This window comes from Aplidium turbinatum, chromosome 17 (assembly GCF_918807975.1).
Source record: "Aplidium turbinatum chromosome 17, kaAplTurb1.1, whole genome shotgun sequence".
In the NCBI taxonomy this organism is placed as follows: domain Eukaryota; kingdom Metazoa; phylum Chordata; class Ascidiacea; order Aplousobranchia; family Polyclinidae; genus Aplidium; species Aplidium turbinatum.
The window spans coordinates 16102407-16123690 of record NC_137488.1 but is presented as its reverse complement, the minus strand read 5'-3'; the positions used below and the strand labels follow the sequence as shown (position 1 = coordinate 16123690).

Here is a 21284-nt window from a genome sequence, read left to right as displayed (position 1 = left end):
AATATTCAGTGATTCATGTGGTTCAGGACTGACATTACGGCCTACGGGCAACCAAATGCTGACGGTGAATTACACAATGCACTGCAATAAGTCCAGGAATCGCTCTTTTCATCAGTGCAATGAACCTTCGATGCTTTCCAACCATATTGCCGGAGCACCATTATTTGCGCATTGTGGAATATTCTTCAGTGGAGTCCCCTTCTCTTCGTAGAAGTCAGGGATATCTAGAGAAGGGGATATGAAGGCTCGAAGCGATTGCCTTATTCTCATGACACTACCAGGGCGGTAGTTTGCAGTGCTTTAAACATGTGGTTCGTTTTAAAATCGTAGAAAGTTTTGTAGTGCAGCTGGTACAATGAGCTACAAAAGACAGTTAGCAAATGTTACATAGAGCATATTTAAGGAATACTTGTTTACAAAGACAGTTGAAAAGTTACCAGTAAGCTGTTTTTTTTTAACAAAGCCTTTGCAGTAGGCTAGATGTAAAGCAAGTATATGGGTAGTTGAATTAACAAGCAACCATGTGCATGCTGTGAATATCCAGGCCTGATGCTAATAGCGCAATTGAAGTTATCATAACAAAATTTATTAAACTACTATCGGTGCCGATTGTCATTTTATGATAAACACAAATTATTTACGATAAACAAAAGCCCTTTTATTGTCAGACGTAATCAAAGCCTTCGTATCCCCTTGTTTAGATATCCCTGGTAGAAGTTTTTCACTGCATTAAAGATGCTTGATGCCCGAATATCTGTAGGAAGACTGAGCGCAAAAATCATTTCTTCTTGTTCTCATATTATAAACAAACGCACATATCCAAGCAGCAGCAGCGATACATTGTCGGTCAAGTTGGATTCATCTATTTGCAGTAAATGGTTTGGCCGTTGGACTGTTATTGGTGGTTTGATAAATTCGCCCCCTTCGATCGTTTTCGCCCCCGATCGCCCCCTTTGATTTTTTCGCCCCCTTGGCGCTTGAAATCGCCCCCAGGAGGGCGATTTCGCCCAATTTCAGAAACGCTGAACTAGATGAAGCTAAAAAAAAGACCAGAATAAACCAAATTGCTATTTTCTTGCCTTAAACCAGGGATATCTAGAACAACGTACGGGATTGCTGACTCTGTTTTGAAGTGTTCAGTTCAGTTGTTTTTATTTCTGACCATCATATCAAAAACAATACACGTCAACATAGCAAAGGTCGAGAAAAAGGTAGAAGCGACAAAACGCGGAGGACGTGGACGATGGACGATAGGAGGGTTACTGCATCATTACTGCATCATTACTGCACAAACTAAAATGTGGATTTCTCAACATACAACCCATTTCTTGTTTTTAAAATGATGCTTGAAGATAACATAATTTAAAAAAAGCAAAAAAATTTTTGAAAATGTGGCCGTTTTTCCCCAAACCGCCACCAAGTGGTGAAAAATACACAATATTTAAACACAAATATTTTTAATACCACTTACTGGATTTGAATCAAATTTTAACAGAATATTTATAAGTATCAAGACTGAAGCTCTATGGAAGGAAATGAAGATATTTTGTGAAAATAAAAGTTATACGAATTGTTGCATTTTTTCAAAAATTTTTGATCCTCGGACATGAAACAAATGGGTGCCGACAGCATCATGGACAAAATTTCCAAAATTCTTTGACCAGAGACTTTGCATGTTTACTCTGTCTGATAGGGTTAAAAATTTGAAAGCGATTGGCCAATAAGTAAAAGAGATATTTGGGATTAAAATTTGGTACTTGGTCAAAAATCACATTTTACGAAAAACAACAATAAACATTTTCAACACCAGCCCCTTTATCATAAGTAGACCCTTTTTTGCCTCTACTTGGGTTTGTAATTTTTTCTTAAGTGCTTTTAATGTTTTTCTCCTGGCCTTGAATGTGTCAAAGCTTCTTTTTCTTGATTTGTCAAGTCAAAACTTGTCGAGTATTTGGCAGATTTCTGATTATGCAGAGATTTTGCTACTGTCTTGTTTTCCTAATTTTTTTTGCTGAAGTAGAAGGTTGACAAAAAGGCCTTTGATCTTCTGTTGTTGGATGGCTTTCTGGTGTTACATGAAAGGTTACACTTGTGTTACAATGTTAGATTTTCAACAGGTCTTTGAAAGGCTTGCCTTTCGTTTTACTGCATTACTCCCGTTGATTTGTGTATTCGCCACCTAGCGTCGTTTCCCCTTCATTTTTATGTTATCGCTCTTTGCGAATGGCAACACTCACCATGAGATTGTCGTCGAACTTTCGAGACGTTTTCATTTTTGCTGCTAGTTTGCGAGCTAGCCGAACTTGTTAGTTACTGTAGTTTGTGACTGAAAGTTGATTGATTGATGTTTATGCTTTGTTAGCTGCTTCTCTGTTATGTATTTCTACAGGACTTAAGTTTGACAACTGCTATGGTAATACTTATTTGCGTGTAGGCTGAATTCCATATTTGCAGCTTGCTATCTCTCAAAGTTCAACTTACTGGTGAGCTTACTTGTGATGTAATAATGTTTTGTATAACCATAGATATCTTATATATAGATATGCAACTCAGTGGTGCGTAACGATGTTTGAAGGCTAACAGCGTAGCTATGGCTGTATGCATTGACTTCAAACTTGGCACAGCAAAACAACTTTATTTTTAATATATTTTTTTGGTTTTTGTTTAAATAAAACTTTCTTCGTTTTCAAGTTGACGTATGGATTGCTTGTGATGACGTCACATTCTCGTTCCGCATGGACTGCTTTATGGAGATTCTGGCGATTGAAAACAAATCACAGTCACAGAGGGTACCTCTAAATACCCATTGTCTGGCATTGTAGGCATTGTCAGGCATTGTCGGCTTTTTGGGGGGTTGTGGAGCATTTTTAGGGGTTGTCGAACATTTTCAGGGGTTTCAGGTATTGTAGAGTAGGCTAACTACTTTCAGGCATTGTTGGGAATTTCTAGGCATTGTGTAGGATTTCCAGGCATTGTCGATCATTATCAGTGGTTGACAGGCTTGTGAGGCATTGTCGAACATTTTCAGGCATTATCGAACATATTCAGGGGTTGTCGAGCATTTTCAGGGGTTGTCAGGCATTGTAGAGTAGCTACTTTCAGGCATTGTTGGGAATTTCCAAGCATTGTCTAGGATTTCCAGGCATTGTCGATCAATATCAGTGTTTGACAGGTTTGGTAGTCATTATGGAACATTTTCAGGCATTGTCGAACATTTTCAGGGATTGTCGAGCATTTTCAGGGGTTGTCAGGCATTGTAGAGTAGCTACTTTCAGACATTTGTTTGGAATTTCCAGGCATTGTCTAGGATTTCCAGGCATTGTCGATCAATATCAGTGTTTGACAGGTTTGGTAGTCATTATGGAACATTTTCAGGGATTGTCGAACATTTTCAGGGGTTGTCAGACGTTGTAGAGTAGCTACTTTCAGGCATTGTTGAGAATTTCCAGGCATTGTCTAGGATTTCCAGGCATTGTTGATCATTATTAGTGGTTGACAGGTTTGTCAGGCATTGTCGAACATTTTCAGGGGTTGTCTAGCATTTTCAGGGGTAGTCAGGCATTCTAGATTAAGCTACTTTCAGGCATTGTTGGGCATTTCTTAGCATTGTCTAGGATTTCCAGGCATTGTCGATCATCATTGGTTTTTGACACGTTTGTCAGGCATTGTCGAACATTTTCATGCATTTTTATTCTCAGCTCTGCATGCGCAGCAGAATGATTCTTTTCTATTTTGCGTAGGTTGTAAACGTATTTACAGTATACACAAACACAGCAGCGTTTAAATCAGTGGTTCCCAAAGTGGGCGCCAGCGCCCCCCTGGGGGCGTTTGCGACCATGAAGGGGGCGCTGGCTATAAAGTGGGCGGTTGGGGGGCGCTGAGAGTAAATCGGGGCAGTTACAAGAAGAGGATTGCAAAGCATTTTTGTCATGTTTCTTCAAAGAAATACAAAAGAAGACGTTGACTATAAGAGCTCTGTGGCAGATATTGTGGCAATTATGTTGGCAACATCGCTTCGCAATGCCTTACAAGTTTGTTGAGGTCGTAAGTAACCATGACTTACTTTGAAGCACTGCGATTACGCAAATCCGAGAGTATTTTGGTTGAGTGTTCGTGTTAATCTATCTTTGAAGACTGTCATCAAAGCAGTGAATAAAATTAAAGCGCACGCTCTGAACACACGCTTATTCAAACGATTGTGCAATGAGAATGATGAAGCTTTTGAGCGCTTACTACTCCACACCGAAGTACAATTGCTTTTCAAGGGAAACTGCCTTGCACGATTTTATTCGCTGTTTGAAACTGTCGTGGAATTTCTACTGAGTTGTGACCCTGGCCTTGTGAATGACGTCCTGGTTGTGAGAAACGATATCGCCTACTTGTCAGACATATTTTCCAAATTTAATGAATTGAATTTATCCCTTCAGGGTAACGAAGTAAACCTAATCAAGGTGAAATCGCCACTCTCTGGGTTGAGTCATCAGCTCGTGTTGTATCAACGCAATTTAACTAGATGAGAATTTTTCCAATTCTCAAGCTTGCATCAACTTTATACCAGTGACAGAGGCATATCTGATGTTGCTGTAGAGACGTACAGCAATCGTCTTCAAGAAGTACACAGACACGGGAGTTCGATTCCAGAATGTATTCCAGTTAGAAATCTCTGACTGGATAATCAATCCATTCTGTGATATTTCCGAACTTGGAATTCTTGAGGAGGAACTGATAACATTGCAAAGCGATTTTGCACTCAAACCGAAGTTCAATATCTCGTATCAATCGTTCTGGCTACAGAACCAAATCAAAGAGAAATACCCTCGTCCCTCACGTGTGGAAGCGGATCAAAGTTTTTATCATTGCCTTTCCCAGCTCATACTTGGTGGAGCATGCTTTCAGTGCCGTGATAACGCTTCTGGATCACAAAAGAAACCGTCTTCACAAAGTTAGACGGGGAGACTTAAAATTGTTCCTATCCAAACTAAAACACGATATCAAGAGGTTGATGACATTGCACCAACCTCATCCGTCTCAATGAAGTTGGACTTTAAGCTGTGATGAATGGAAAATAACTTCGGTTTTACTATTTTTGTCGAAGGGGGCGTTTGATACTCTGTTCGTTGTCTAGGGGGGCGCTATTAAAAAAAGTTTGGGAAACACTGGTTTAAATGATCTGGCTATCATAAGTATCGACAATGCCTGACAAACCTGTCAAAACCTGGTAATGATCGACAACCCAAGAAAACGTTCGACAATGCCTAATACAAACCTATTTAACACTGAATATGTTCGACAATGCCTGGAAATCCTAGACAATGCCTGAAGATGTCCGACAATCAGTGGCGTAGCTAGGGGGGGAAGGAGGGGCGGACCGCCCCGGGCGGCACGTCCGGGGGCGGCACTTTCAGACTAGGATTTTTGATTTTGATTATAATCTGATAAAAACGCATTTCATTTTCACACAGGGCCGGATTTAACTGATGGGGGGCCCGGGGACACTTTTAGATCAGGGGCCCCATGCAAAAAAATTCGCCTACGGCGCGAAACACCCCCTCGACGTCTACAGTAGCATCAATCCAGCACTGCACAGCATTTTGCAAAAACCACAAAAGCTAAAAGAAAAAAACTAACACGAAATCACATCTTTTTTACGTAGGGGGCCCTTTAAAAGTCGGGGGTCCGGGGTACCTGCACCCTCTGCCCACTCCTAAATCCTAGACAATGCCTTGAAATTACCAACAATGCCTGAAAGTAGCTACTCTACAATGCCTGACAACCCCTGAAAATGCTCGACAACCCCTGAAAATGTTCGACGATCCCTGAAATGTTCGACAATGCCTGAAAATGTTCCATAATGACTACCAAACCTGTCAACCACTGATATTGATCAACAATGCCTGGAAATCCTTGACAATGCCTGGAAATTCCCAACAATGCCTGAAAGTAACTACTCTACAATGCCTGACAACCCCTGAAAATGTTTGGCAATGCCTGAAAATGTTCTATAATGCCTAACAAACCTGTCAACCACTGATAATGATCGACAATGCCTGGAAATCCTACACAATGCCTGAAAGTAGCTACAATAATAGCCTACCATAGATACGCTAGCCAAGCTGGCAACCTTGATTGTTGATTGTGTCCATAAAGTCAGTCGAGCGTGACGATAATTCCACGATTGCTGAGTTGCATATCTATATATAAGATATCTATGGTATAACTGAATGTTGACTTTCTACCATAAACAAACGTAACGTATCTCTGATGTGCGTAAATTGTTGTTAAGCTAATCCTTCAAACTTAAATATTGCAGAGTCAATCACTATAGAATCCTTCGCGTGCAAGTGCATCATTTGGCATTACTGATCCAGTCATACTACCGGTATGTTTGTTATTCTGAATTGTATGATTGATTGATTTGTGTCGTGAATTGTGGATTCATGTTTACTACTGAATTATTGACCAATAATTTGTCAGCCTCATAGCAATAAATATTCGTAAACCGATCTTAACTAGGCCAAGTGAATTGCCACGTTTCTTTGTTTTTTAATGGTTATTGGCCTAGCGTTATGGTTGTACGGTACGGTAGCCTACGTAACAATTGTGTAAGGTAACATCGCGAATTTATTTATTCAGTGCGTCATTGGCCAACCTGTGGAACTTGTGTACCGTACAGTGGATTGAGAACTGTTAGTCAACATATTTGGTACGTTTATCAGTTCGACTGTTGTGCTTGGTGAATTGTGACTAGTGTCTTATGTTGTGTTATTTCTTGACAGAAAAACCGTATAAACTTCATTGCTGTGAAGCAGTCATTGGAAACCGAGTGATTTCTTCAAGTTGGCGTGCTTTAACAGTTGCTCAGTCCTGCCGGGTGGATTAGGAAAATCGTGACGTCGCCGGCGCAATTAACTACCGTACCTGTTGTGTTCGCGTCGCACACAACAGGTTACACTTGTGTTACAGTAACAGTTCATCAAGTCTACCAACATTGTTAGACTTACAACCAACCTTATCCAACTTTCTTTGTTTAGCAATACCACGAAATTGAATTTTCTTACTTTTTTCATGTTTTTTTTTTATTTCTTATTTTTGATGATTAAAACTTGCCCAAAAGTGATGCAATATTCAATTAAATATGAAAACTAAATCTGTGTTCAATACTCAATAGTCTTGGATGACTAACAGCAAAAGTTTGCTTTAAAATGATGATCTTAAGTTATAGACAAGACCAGCCATTAGTTGTTGCTATGGGCGTTGCTAGGGAAGATGACTAGGAGTGCCCACTTTCAAGACCTTATTTTAGCTTCACAGCAGGGACATGTAGAAAAGGCGACTTCTCAACAGCGTAATTGACACGCGCTTTTGCCTTTTTCATTTTCGGGCGTTAACTATAGTGGCTCTGTTGACAGCGCTGACCCTTCTAGTGTCCATCGCTTTATTGAAATTTGCGAAGTCAGCAATCCCGTTGTTCTAGATATCCCTGCCCTAAACACTAACTTTCAGGGTTTAAAGTTAGAAAATAGAAAAGCTATCAGGTGAAGTTGTGAAAACACTATATTCACCAATTTCACCTTGTATTTTTGGTCGATTCCAATCTATGACCTCATGGAATTATGACGTCATGGACTTTGATTTCATGGTAGGTTACGATTAAAAAGTTGTGTGGCCCGATAACTCATGTGTGAAGTCGAAAAAAAAGACCAGAATAAGCCAAATTAAAGCAGAAATAAACTAAAAATAAGACGTAAAGTATGTTAAAAAAAACAAATATAAACCAAAAAAATAAACTAAAAAACAAACTATTCAGTTCAGTTGTTTCTATTTCTGACCATCATATCAAAAACAATACACGACAACATAGCAAAGGTCGAGAAAAAGGTAGAAGCGACAAAACGCGAACGTTAAAAATGTGCTTGTGACCAAAGTAAGTTATTGAGTTGAGAAAAAAATTTGGCACGGTCGCAACACCTTCAGAAAAATTTAAGATATAAAGGGAAAATAAAATAAAAAACATAAATTTAGGCTATAGCTTTATTAGCCCACATAGCTTTAGCTGATATATTTAAGATTTGTATGGACAGTTGCTATGAAGATCGGCCATGGTGCGTTATCAAAAGTGCTGATGGTCGTGAGGGGAACACGTCTGAAGTAAACTTAATTCACTTGTACAACAACCTTGCAAAGGCTTTAATAAAATAGAAAGCAACTACATCTGCAAATAAAAGGATACATAAATAACTGCTTCCGAACGTACATAATGCTACAACAACAGAACTGAATGAATGAACAAATAAAGAAAACGTAGAACCAAGGCGTGTAGAAAACAAGGCAATAATTTACTGAGTAATAAGCTTGAGGGACAGAGCGCCGTGCTCAGAAACACACGACATTCTCCCCCTCTCAAAATTGTATTATATATAGCACAACCACGCAAAATATAGTTCATAAGCGTAACTTGGACAGCAGGCGTGATTTTACATGAAATCAAAGCAGACTGCTAAAAATATGGCACTGCACCATAACGATCAACCGAACGACGAATACGAGTAGATCTGCGTAAGTGTGTTGTATCAGTGGTGGGCGAAGACGATGACATAGAGTGATCAGTAGTTTCACGTTGTACAATGTTGCCATCGTCACTACGCACACTTAAATTTACATCCGGTGATGTTGAAGTCACGTCATTATTTACAAATCCATTGGGTAGAGCAATAGCCTCACCATTCGCCACTGGAGGAGGCAAACGTATTAAGTTTGCTTCGACTGGAACATCCTGGTCAACCGGTAAAACAGGTTCGTCCGATTGTCCCAATGGTGCAATATCTTTGAAAGAAACCGTTGTTTCTCTGCCAGAAGGAAAACGAACACGAGCATAGTTAGGGGTGGCATGCATGAGCTCTACTTCGTCAACAACAGGATCATACTTTGATAAACGAACATGACGCCGTAGACACACTTTATTTGGTGTTTATAACCATGTCGGCATAGAAACTCCAAATGACGATCGACGTTTATACACAAATAACCTTTCGTGAGGCGTTTCATTTGTAGCGGTGCAAAGCAAAGAGCGGATAGAATGCAAACGGGGATATAGTGAGCTTCGGGATACGAAATCACGTGACCTCGCGAGAGCACTTCTGCGCACAGTATTGTCACTGTTTGGCAAGTATTCAAAGTTTAAGCAGGGTTGTTGGTGGTTGGGCTGCACGTTGAAGACTAGTTAGTAATAAAGTTTAGTTGTGCAATAGGGACAGAAAGGCTAATGAACGTCTTTTGCATGCTGGTTTTCTGTAGGCTATCTGCAAATACACATTTAAATACTTTGCAAGTGGATTTAGACTAGGTTTATAAGACATTACGGTATTTTGTATTGTCCATTGAAGCAAATTTGTGTGATCAGTGTTGTTTTCTGTGCAAAGTGGAATAATAACAAACAAAACAGGCAGTTCTGAGATTATTAAGGTTTATTTTTTGTATTAAAAACATGACTGAGGTCTAAGGATACTTTTTATACAAATGATTAGTTTGTGGGCCTACGGTACATTGGATATGTAGCCTTGTCATTGTAGTGAGAGCTTTCAAGAGTTAATTTGTCAGAACAAGAGCTAGGGGAACGTTCAAATATTACGTAACGCTTTCGAGGGGGGGGGGGGGTTATGCAAAGCGTTACGTTAGCGTCACATCGGGGGGGAGGGGGGTTCAAGCAAAACGTTACGTAACGCTTTCGAGTACGGAATGGTAGTTTTTTGTGCTGAATTTGTAGTGAAAAAGCGTTACATGGGGGAGGGGGGGATTGAAAAAAGCTTTACGTTGGCGTTACATGGGGGAGGGGGGGGGTCAAAAATTCGGAAAAAAAGCGTTACGTAATATTTGAACGCTCCCTAGTAGTAAGAGTATGGGTTAATTTCAATACATCACACCATCCATACACTGACTAGTATCATTGACTAATCCAATGTAGCTTTGTGCATATTAAATAAATTGTGCTAGGCCATAGGCAGGTGAAGCAGTTGCCCAGGGCTCTATCATCAACAAAGTTACTAATTTTGACAAAAATGTATGTAATTAAGCAATGTTTGGGAAACTACAAAACTAGCACAATCTGATTAAGTAGACTATGTTAATTTGTTGTTTGTAGGCTACAACTCCATAACAGGATAGCAATATTTGCACCCACAGACATGAAATCATTTGTAAACCTTTGTGCATCTGCCCAAAATAGAAATTGCAAAAACCTGTAAACATACTGAATAGGCCTACACTTTTTGCTACTTCATGTCCACCTGAAGAATTGTTTACTTGATTAAAAATGTTAAAAACTTTCAATCACTCCTTTATGAAACAGAAACATTTCTTCAGTTTAGGAATAAGAAATATATATTATGGAAAGACCTTGTTTTAGAGAAAATTGACATGCAGCTCTGCTCATCAGTTTTGAATACCGTATATACTTTGTTTGCTTAATACTAGCTAATACAATATGATACTTTGTTAATATCATACTGACCATAGTTATTTTTTTATTCTAAAGGACGAAGGTCTTAGTAGTCTACTGCATAACAGACAGAGTGAACGTAAAGTGCAGAGTTGGCCAGTTTCACAGTAGCCGTACTATGTGCTGGGCCTATATATTCTTAAACTCAGTCGATGGCTGTTTTGGTATTTGGGCACTTTCATTAAAATTGCACACATTTTTACCCCCTAAAGTAGCTCTGTACGGATATAGCTAGCTGTAGGCCTATGCTATAATATGACGGAATGGCCCGTTTCGGTGAGTCCGATCTCTTAACGGGGGATTTTTTCAATTTTTTTTTTAAATTATCGGGTACCGTAGCCTAATTATCATTGCCGTTTTAGGGTTAGAGGTTAGGAACTCACCGAATCGGACTCACCGAATAGTAGCAGACCCATAATATGAAGTACCGTACATCAGTATAGGCTAACTAAAGGGCTAGCTTGTTAGTAGTCCAGAAAGTTAATTATATACAAAAGTATAATATACATATGTTAAATTTTAGTAGCAATCCAAGGTTTTAATCTGATCTTTCATTTAGGTTTTATTGTGATAAATTAGTGCTTTAGTAATTAATCTATATTTGTGAAATGGGGTTTGTGTGTTGTGTAACAAGCTGTAAAAGTGGGTACAAGTCTTGCAAGACTGTAGTGAAAGTACCAATGTTTTGATTTCCGAAAGATGAAGAAATGAAAAAAAGATGCTGCTTGTTTCATAAATTTAATTGCAATGTGTGGAAAATCAAGTCTGTTACAACACCTACAAAAGGTAAGAATAAGATCAAAAGAATGGCTTTAGTTTGGTTGTTAAATTTATTTAGTTAGGTTGAAATTGTGTAGAGTGACAACAGTACTTATTACGGCCCAGCAAATAAGTTTTTTTTCTCATTTATTCACCGTCTTCTGACTTTGATTCGAGGCAAAAAAGGTTCGTTCTGGCGATGATAGTAGGTCTAACTCTAAACCAAGGGTCTCAAACTCAAATTGCTTTGAGGGCCAAATAAATACTTGTAAATTAACCCGAGGGCCGCAATATACAATAAGAAATCAATAAACAACATAACACAGTTAAAACGCAATAAAAAAGGGAATAAGAATGCTCCGAGATCGCAAGAAAAAGTAGCAAAAATGAAGAGATGGAAAAACACGGTGCGAACGCAAGAAGAACGCAAAAGAAAAAACAAAAAAGAGCGCAAACAAAACGACGGACCGGGAAGCAACTTTTGAAAAGGTACCATTATAAAATCCCCTTTCAACTTGGTTTGGTAATTACAGAAGAAAAAAGAGCAACAGCTGTGGTGGGAATCAAACCCACGTCGATGTAATTACTAATCACTACCACCGCCCTAACCCAATGCGCCAAGCCAGCGGATGGGGAACGGATGACTAAACTGAGCTAGAATATTCGTTTTCCTTTGTTGCTCAGAGGGGATTTTTTTATGGTACCTTTTCAAAAGTTGCGACCGGGAAAGCAAAAATCTTGCAATCTACTTTTAAAAAAAGCGGGAAAAAACTAACCCTAGAAGAACTTTATTCAGCAAATACCAAGGTTACTGTTGCAATGACCACACAATAAGTGAATAGGCAATGTGATCGTGGTGTAACAATACGAGTTTCTCGCCTCAATAAAATGGCGTGACAGTACCGTAGTGCTAAAGAGTCGTGTGAAGTTTGATGAGCATTTTCAGATTTTTTGAGCAATTTTAGAGTGCATTTTATTTAATTCTGTAGAACAAATATGTGCCGTAGCTTATTGTAATAGTTAGTTATTTTGAAGATTAAAAATGCATCGCGGGCCGCACCAAAAGTCCTCGAGGGCCGCATGCGGCCCGCGCGTTTGCGACCCTTGGTCTAAACTGTATGTTGTGTACCAATGGGTGTACAGTAGTACACTACTCAGAAATTACTAATGTGCACTGCATTTTTTCAGCTTTTCGAAAAAGAGATGAGATGTGTTCTCCAATTGAAGCTGATGGAATCAAACAACAACCGAGTTTGACCTTCTTGGGAAAAGCTAGAGATCTATTTATACTTTGGAAAAAAAGAAACCTTTCTGGGCTCACTTCACAGACATTTACTGCATGCATTTAGACCATGGGTGCGGTTCCGGAGTTGGCGCAACATTGATAACCAACCATCATTTCACCTATGTTCTCACTGGAAAATGTTTGTCCAATTCAATAGAAGGACGGTTTGGGTGGTATCAGCAAGCCAATGGTGGTAATTTTTTCATGTTTGTAAAACAAGTTCTGAAAGCTGAAAAAAAATTCGCACTCTTAGTTTGTTGCAGCAACATGATCTTCTTGCAGCAGATAACCTCACAACCCTTGATGCTTTTCCACTCGGCTTTGACGTTTCGATGTCAACTTTTCCGTTTACAGATGTTTGATGGTTTACTAATTTTTTTCTGCAGTTAATGTGAATGTCCTCTCCGATGCTGATGCTAATGTGACGTATTTTGTGAGCGGATACATTGGCCACAGTATCTCTCGAGTGCTTGTAAGATGTTATTGGTAAAAAATGTTGATGGGCCGAGTCTCCTTGAGTCGGTACCACATTATCGTGCACATCTTTTTGAAATAGCTGACCGTGGTGGTTTATCCGCTCCCACAGAATACTGCTTTGCAGTGACAGCGCTGGCTGTTCAATATTACACTGCTATATTGTGTGATGACTTGGCTAAGTCGAAACTGTTTAGTTTGTTGAATTAGCGTTTTATTTTTACTTCTTCAATCTTGAATGTCGAAGAGTCTCGTGGTATTGGCGATTTAGTTCAGCAAAAGTGTGATAATGGACATTCCGACGTTAACTTAATTGTGTGCACTGCATTTAACTGTTTCGCTAAAAATGAACTGAAACAATTTAATGCCCAGGAGATTGCACCTTCCACAATGGTGACTAATCGAAAGATTCGAAAACTTACTTTAAAAAGCACACACAAAAGTTAGTTATGTTTTGTTTACACGTTTTTATTGCTACTTTATTCTTATTTGTTATACCTCACAGTTCACAGCCAATAGAGTTGCTACTCTCATAAACACCTGAACAATTTTTTCAAGCTTGCTTGGTATTGTACTGTAATGTTTATTATATGCTTACTTCACATTTATTTACAACCAATCGTATGAAGTGAGTATTGGTGAAGTTGCTGTTGTATATTTACGTCTACTTGTCTATATTACGAAACATAGTGTAATCTAAATGGCGATATATATAAAGTAGATATTTACACTGTAGAATATTTGACTTGGGTAAATTTGATCAAGGTGTTGGAAGCATTAATTACGTTGTTCAAATTGCTTGTATCATCAATCTTATCACTTACTTGCTTCCTTGATTGTCACTATTGCATGGTATTGTGCTCTGTCATGTTACACCATCTGATGTATCTTCTTGAAGAAGTCAATTATATTGATTGACGAAACGTACGAAAATAGATGTTATCGTTTTCATTACTGTGTAGCTGTTAATAGTGTTAGGTAACATGCGTATTGCGTAACTATAATGTGTCAATGACAGTAGTCTATGTACGACTTGTACGTGCTTCAGTGCATTCAATGTTGTGCTGGACTAGTGCGCGTATATATTAACACCGTATAATAATGATTACCGTATAATATAATGTTTACAAAACTGCAATAAATTTATATTTTCAACTACAATAGTCATGTGTGCTTTTTGCGCATTAAAATGCAGTGGAACGGTTACGAGCAACCTATTTGTGCAAAAATAGCTGTTTGCTACAATCGCCCTTCTCCCAACAACGCCTGAAATCGCCTTCGCGTCCCGATACTCACTATGTCCCCGAATGCAAAGCGTCGGATAGCACGCTTTCCCAGCGCGACATGTCAAGTTTACGAGATTTTAATGCTGATTTCACTGCAGACCAAATTATTCCATTATACCTTTCACATTGTCCGTTTCCAGGAGCATTATAGACAGACGTTCTACTGCATGCAACACTATGACTATTAAGATACGATGATAGTTCTTTGGACATGAAAGCCGAGCCCCTATCGGAGTGTGGTAGCACGACAATTTAAAGCAGACAATCCAAAGCCGAAAATTCAAAGCCGTTTATTCAAAGCTGATGATTCAAAGACGAAAATTCAAAGCGGTTGATTCAAAGACGACGATTCAAAGACGAAAATTCAAAGCTGTCAATTAAAAGCCGATAATTCAAAGCTGAGATTAACGACAAAAAACAAAACAGAGAAAAGCCTACAATTCAAACCTAAAATAGTTCATAAGAAAACAGTTTCAATTTAATTACATAGCCTACCAAAAGCCGACAATTCTAACAGAAAATAGTTCGCAAGAAAACTACATGCCAAAGTTGTGAGCAATTCCACGCAGATACTGAGCCGTTGTTCGAGCATCATACTGTTGCACAATGCGAAGGATCCGTTCATTTAGTTGTTCATATTTCCTTTTTCGAGATGGAGGATTGTGGCCTGCCACAAGACGTTCCATTAGGACTTCGTTATGTTTTTGCTCTTTCTTAAGAGCGTTGATGCAGCGAAAGATGGACGGACGAAAGCAACCGACAGTTGATTGAAAACGTCTATGCCAACCTTCAATGCTATTGTTGGTACGATGCTCTCCACGCAAAGTGCGCTGATAAACATTCCAAAGTTCATTTGGGAACACAGCAGGTCTTCGATGCCCGTGGCGAGTTAGTCGACCAATCCAAGTGTCCTCAAAGTAATCAGCTACAGGTTGAATTCGGTGATCCAACTTCTTCATCTATCACTAGGGCTTGTAATGCGTTCTCAACGTCTTGTTCTGGTACAAAAGCTAGTGCTGCCAGGCTCCGCGCACTTATTGCAAACTTTCCATCATCTTCTTTATAAGCTGCTACCAATCCAAATTGCTGTATTTTACGCCAAACACATTGCTGTAAATGGTAAAAGCTGCCCGTCAGTGAAGTTGCGGGAAAATTGTCTTGAATGGCATTGATTGCAGCCTTCTCAAAGTCTGTCATCCAGGACATTGGATTTATTTGAGGTCGAAGGTTTTTTATAGCCTGCAAAAGTCGACAATAGGTTTGAGCAGCTTTGTTCGGAAGAAGAGCATAGACAAGAGGTACAATTGTGCCTTATTCAATAGCATGGATGGTATATAGCTGTTGAAAGAGATGGCTTGGAGCTGTGCTAAACGTTCCATCAGAGAAATAGCTTTCTGAGAGAGAAGTTCAAGGTTACACTGGGTACTGAAGATGCATATGCGATCATTTCCAGGCCCAGAATCATAAAGCAGAAACACAGTACCATCATCCAATTTCTTGAATTCTAATGGAATTACCAGTTCTTCAGCATTTGACGGCTCCACAGGAATATTTTGTACTTGCCTTCTGGCTCGCTGAATGCTGCGTTTCAAAACACGTTCCTCAGGAATTTGAGCTGCTGCATTTGGATGCAAATCTGCTGTTGCCGCCGTAATGATTTGCTGAGTTGTAGCGTAAGACGTTGCTGCTTGCAACTTAACCTGGGCACAAACGTCCAAAACCTGCTTACGCTGACCATTTGGAGCGTGGTTATGTTCTCCAACAAAATTCACTGCCTTTTCATTGCAGACATGCATTCTTGCTTTGCACTTATTTTCCTTCCAATACTCTTCACACAACCAGAAGCTTAACCCCTCACCAAGCTTACTATCCCTGTCGTGATTATAGCAGTAGCCGCCAAGGCATGCTTTATTCCTTCCTCTTTCCGTTTTCGTGAAAGAAACATCTATACTACTCCTTGTTCGACTTCTGACTAACTTCAGCATTGCAAAACGATGGGCTTTTGAGTACAGTACGAGCTCGCACTCTTATCACATCACAATAAGATTAATTAATTTCAATTATTGACTTTTCCAATCAAGCGGATTAATTATCGTCAACTTTGAACTGCCGGCTTTCAATTGTCGGCTTTCAATTGACCGCTTGGAATTGTCGTCTTTGAATTATCGGCTTTCAATCGACCGCTTTGAATTGTTATCTTTGAATTATCGGCTTTGAATTTACCACTTTGAATTATCGGCTTTGAATAGACGCATAACCTCGGAGTGTACATACGCAGGCATACCAAACAACGCAAACAATTGGTTTAAACAAGAAATAACAGTTCGCGCATCTGTACTTGCACAAGGAAACGCGAAAGGAAAACGAGAAAATTCGTCCACAACTGTTAACATGTATTTGTTCTTGGACACAGACGGCATAGGGCCTTTGAAATCTAAACTCAGTCGCTCAAACGGCTGGGTAGCTTTAACAAGATGCGCATTAGGTGGTATATAAAAGTTAGGTTTGATTTCTGCACATACGCTGCAGTTTTGCACCGTTTTCCGAACGTCGTCGACAGAATAAGGTAAATTTTTAGTTCGAACAAAATGAAGCAAACGAGTTATACCGGGATGGCATAAAGATACATGAATATCGTGTAGCACATTATTATGCATCGTAGCAATGTATGCTCTGGACAGTGCATCGGGAGCGGAGTTATATTTCCCAGAGAGGTAAACAATGTCAAAATTGAACTCACTTAGTTCCATGCGCCATCGTTGCACTTTATTGTTTTTAATTTTGTTATGATTTGTGCTTGAGTACATAAATGAAACTGACCTTTGATCCGTCACAACCGTGAAATGACGACCACTTAGGAAATGCTTCCATTTTCGTACTGCTTCGACGATCGCTAAAGCTTCCTTTTCTACGCTGGAATATCGAATTTCACTCTTGTTTAGCATCCTCGAAAACAAAGCTACAGGGCGTCCTTGCTGATTCAACGTTGCTGATACTGCGTTGTCGGATGCGTCGGTTTCAAGCACAAACGGGAGTTGTTCATTTACTGTCCCAAGAGTAGCAATGCTCAAATCTTTTTTCAACGTGGAGAGAGCTTGTATAGCTTGCTTATCAAGTGGAAAAGTTTTTGACAAAACCAGAGGTTTAATTTTTTCCGAGTACTGAGGGATCCACTGCGCATAGTAAGCAAACATGCCTACCACGCGCTGAAGTTCTTTAGCAGTGTTAGGAACAGGCATTTCGATAACTGGTTTTACTCTTTCAGGATCTGGTTCAACCACACCTTTCGAGATGCGATATCCTAACAATCAGTGGCGCCGGCAGGGGGGGGGGCAGGCGGGGCAGCTGCCCCCCCAATGTTTTGGGCATCATTTTTTTTTATTAATACATATTAATATTATTTTTTAAATATTTGGATCCCAGCCTCAAGTAAGTCAACTCAAGTTGCAAGGGGGGGGGGGGGGGAGGTAAAAGCTCTCTCTTTAAAAAAAGTATGGAAATCCTTGATGACTAAATTGTACAGTAGATAAAAAGCTTAAGTTGTAAAGGAGACTCAATTTCTCCAATATTTATCATTTATGTTTCTTCTTTAATCTCAGCAGAGTATAAAACTTGTAAAAGTTTTTCATCCATACGACGTCATGAATGAAATTAGATCTCAAATCGGCATAATGACGTGACATCATCTAAACATTTTACCGAATAATAAATTAACAAATTCGATCGTCAAAAGCGGTTTGGTGGTGGTAAATATTACGTAATGAAAAAAATGTGATAAGGTTGGAAGACATTACGTCATGTGTTTTCAATACAAATATGAAGTAAAAGCAGAGAGAGACTGTTCACCAGGCATTTGGTAATAAAATTAGTTTGCGTTCTTCTGGTGACTATATACTAGGTTACCTCGTGATGTTAAAGATGATAACTAGCTTTTGTATTTCCGACGTTTCGTCAGTCAGCACGACTGACTTTATCAAGGTGGCTAAAACAGGTTAACACAACCTGTTCAGCAACGATGGCACAACACAAAAACATACTGATAAAATGAGTAAAGTAAAGCAGCAAGAATCAGAATTAAAACACGCAACGATACCTAGAGGTTAAACTAAATGCAGTGAATGCCTAAAACCAGTAGGCTACTTTCCAACAGCGTAAATTTATCTATCTATTGGGCCACTGTCAAGAAACGTTGAAAAAACATCAGACAAGACAGAAAACAATTGGATTAGCAATAACAATGGTAGAGAAGACGCACTGAGAATGGAAAAGGTGAAGCTAAAGTTAAAGTAATTTTTTGTACACAGAGGGGAAATTCTGACCATCTTTTTGGTTAAGAGCATGTTGTGCCTTCTGGTTTATGTACCATTTTTCTGTGAACAATCTTTTTGTATAATCCTTTTCAGTTTTAAGAATGGTGGCGTTGGTCCAAGTAATTTTATGGTCTGAATTTATAGAGTGTTTGCAAAGAGCGGAATGCTCTGGACGTTGAAATTTAATAGCTCTTTGGTGCTCGTTGATTCTAGATTTAAGATCACGTTTTGTCTGTCCAATAGTGTCCAATAGGACAGACAAAACGTGATCTTAAATCTAGAATCAACGAGCACCAAAGAGCTATTAAATTTCAACGTCCAGAGCATTCCGCTCTTTGCAAACACTCTATAAATTCAGACCATAAAATTACTTGGACCAACGCCACCATTCTTAAAACTGAAAAGGATTATACAAAAAGATTGTTCACAGAAAAATGGTACATAAACCAGAAGGCACAACATGCTCTTAACCAAAAAGATGGTCAGAATTTCCCCTCTGTGTACAAAAAATTACTTTAACTTTAGCTTCACCTTTTCCATTCTCAGTGCGTCTTCTCTACCATTGTTATTGCTAATCCCATTGTTTTCTGTCTTGTCTGATGTTTTTTCAACGTTTCTTGACAGTGGCCCAATAGATAGATAAATTTACGCTGTTGGAAAGTAGCCTACTGGTTTTAGGCATTCACTGCATTTAGTTTAACCTCTAGGTATCGTTGCGTGTTTTAATTCTGATTCTTGCTGCTTTACTTTACTCATTTTATCAGTATGTTTTTGTGTTGTGCCATCGTTGCTGAACAGGTTGTGTTAACCTGTTTTAGCCACCTTGATAAAGTCAGTCGTGCTGACTGACGAAACGTCGGAAATACAAAAGCTAGTTATCATCTTTAACATCACGAGGTAACCTAGTATATAGTCACCAGAAGAACGCAAACTAATTTTATTACAAATATGAAGTTTAAAATTTATTCTTTTGTTCATAGTCGTAATCCACCTTCAAAGCGGTACTACAAAGAACAATTTTCGATAAGGGGGCATCAAGAATAAGTCGACATGACTTTTAACGCTTAGAAGGTTGGGCTCCTGGAGTCTTGCTCAGTTTTTTGGGGGGGGGGGCTGTCAATTCTTCTTATGCTTTAGGAGTGATATCTCTGTTATTTTGGCACGGTTTCAAAATTTGGGATTCACTTTGTAAAATTATTCACGCTGAGCATATCCGAAAATTAAAACTAGGCTATGTGAATTTTAGAACTGCTCATATACGTTGTAATGTTGAGGTCACTTATGAGTGTAATTGGTAGCGTGAGTTTACACATTATTTTTTGATAGAGTAATGAAGAACGTGCATAGTAATGTTGTGATTAATTTTTTTCACATTATTTTACATACAACCAATGCCCTTCACGCTGTGAAACAGTTAGGAATAACGAGACATGGGCCAAATTAATTACTTTCATCCAGCTGGTGGCAAAATGTTTCACAATAGAATATGAAATATTTCAGAGGATGTGCTGAGAAATGCCTTATATCTTTCAATTTATAACCTTTATTCGCTCAAAATTTCAGCTCAATAGAGGTGAATAAAAGTTAGGAAAAGTCAAGAAATCTCGTAGTCGCAGCCTCAGTGGTTTTAGAGATACAACTGTTGATACAAAAAAGTTGAATTGACAGCTCCCCCCCAACCTTCAAAGGGTTTGCATTGAGTCAACAGATCTATGCCGGTTTACGTCAGCTCCGGAGATCAGTAAAATATAAGGTTGTCATCTTCAGTGCAACAAGACCATTGATTGATTGGTTTAGTGAGGATTCGTAGTCCCATTGCCTTCATTTTGAGTGATCATACTGATTTTCAATTTATTCCTACAAGACGTTACGTAATGAAAAAATATATAACTAAGGTTGGAAGATATTACGTCATGTCTTTTCAACCTTAAATTTAAAGTTTAAAATTTATTCTTAGTTTTAGAAAAGTTTTAGCCTTTGATGTAATTTTTCGTCAAACTGTGCAAGGATGCAAGCCATCTGCAACTGCTGAGATCGCTTGTTCGATCTATAATTCTATATTAACATCTAAACAGCTATTCGTTATACAAATCTTGAATATATCAGAAATAGCCTAAAGTAACTTCATTGTCTCAAAGCTTTTTGTTTGACACTCATCAAGATGTATGACCTCTATGACGTTACATTTTCTAAACTTTGGGTTGACTTCAGAGCATAAAAGTTAGTGACTTACCGGAATAAGATCGTTTTTTGAATCAACCAAGGAGAAAATTGATAAATAATAAAACTGTAATAATCTCGCAAAAAAAAGCAATCAACCCATGTCTCTAAAACAAAGTTTGCCTAATTTTAAACGAAACTGCATTAAAAGAGCGAGTTTTACCAATACCAAACATTCAAATATCTCAGTCTGGAATTAGCAACAAGAAAACATAGAGACTTAGGCCTAGCTTTATTTCGGAAAAATGCCGAAGAAAACATGATCTTATCCTTTTGCTATGCCACCGGACAGCACTATTTTACAGAAATATTCATACCCACAATTTTGTTGAAAATGCTCTCAGAATGCACCAAACTGAAAGTAATTTTTCAAAATTTTCTGGGGGAGGCCCCCCAGACCCCCCGCCGCTAAGTGTCGCCTTCGGCGAACACACCATCGGGCTTCGCCCACCGGC

At 38.9% G+C, this 21284-nt stretch overlaps 1 protein-coding gene and 1 long non-coding RNA gene across 2 annotated transcripts; one reads left to right on the top strand and one right to left on the bottom strand.

Moving 5' to 3' along the window:
• Positions 1-6309: 6309 nt before the first annotated feature.
• Positions 6310-7010, top strand: LOC145786321 (uncharacterized). The gene is made up of 3 exons (XR_014291284.1): positions 6310-6379; positions 6634-6703; positions 6777-7010. It is a non-coding gene; the product is annotated as an uncharacterized LOC145786321 (long non-coding RNA).
• Positions 7011-14835: 7825 nt separating this feature from the next.
• On the bottom strand, positions 14836-15258 carry LOC145786254 (uncharacterized). Its single transcript, XM_082597895.1, has one exon. The coding sequence runs from the start codon at positions 15256-15258 to the stop codon at positions 14836-14838; it is 423 nt and encodes a 140-aa protein (XP_082454021.1).
• Between the last annotated feature and the right edge of the window lie 6026 nt (positions 15259-21284).

What these genes read in the sequence shown, in the direction of transcription:
- LOC145786254 (XM_082597895.1), bottom strand. Translation starts at nt 15,258, where the DNA reads ATGAAGAAGTTGGATCACCGAATTCAACCTGTAGCTGATTACTTTGAG.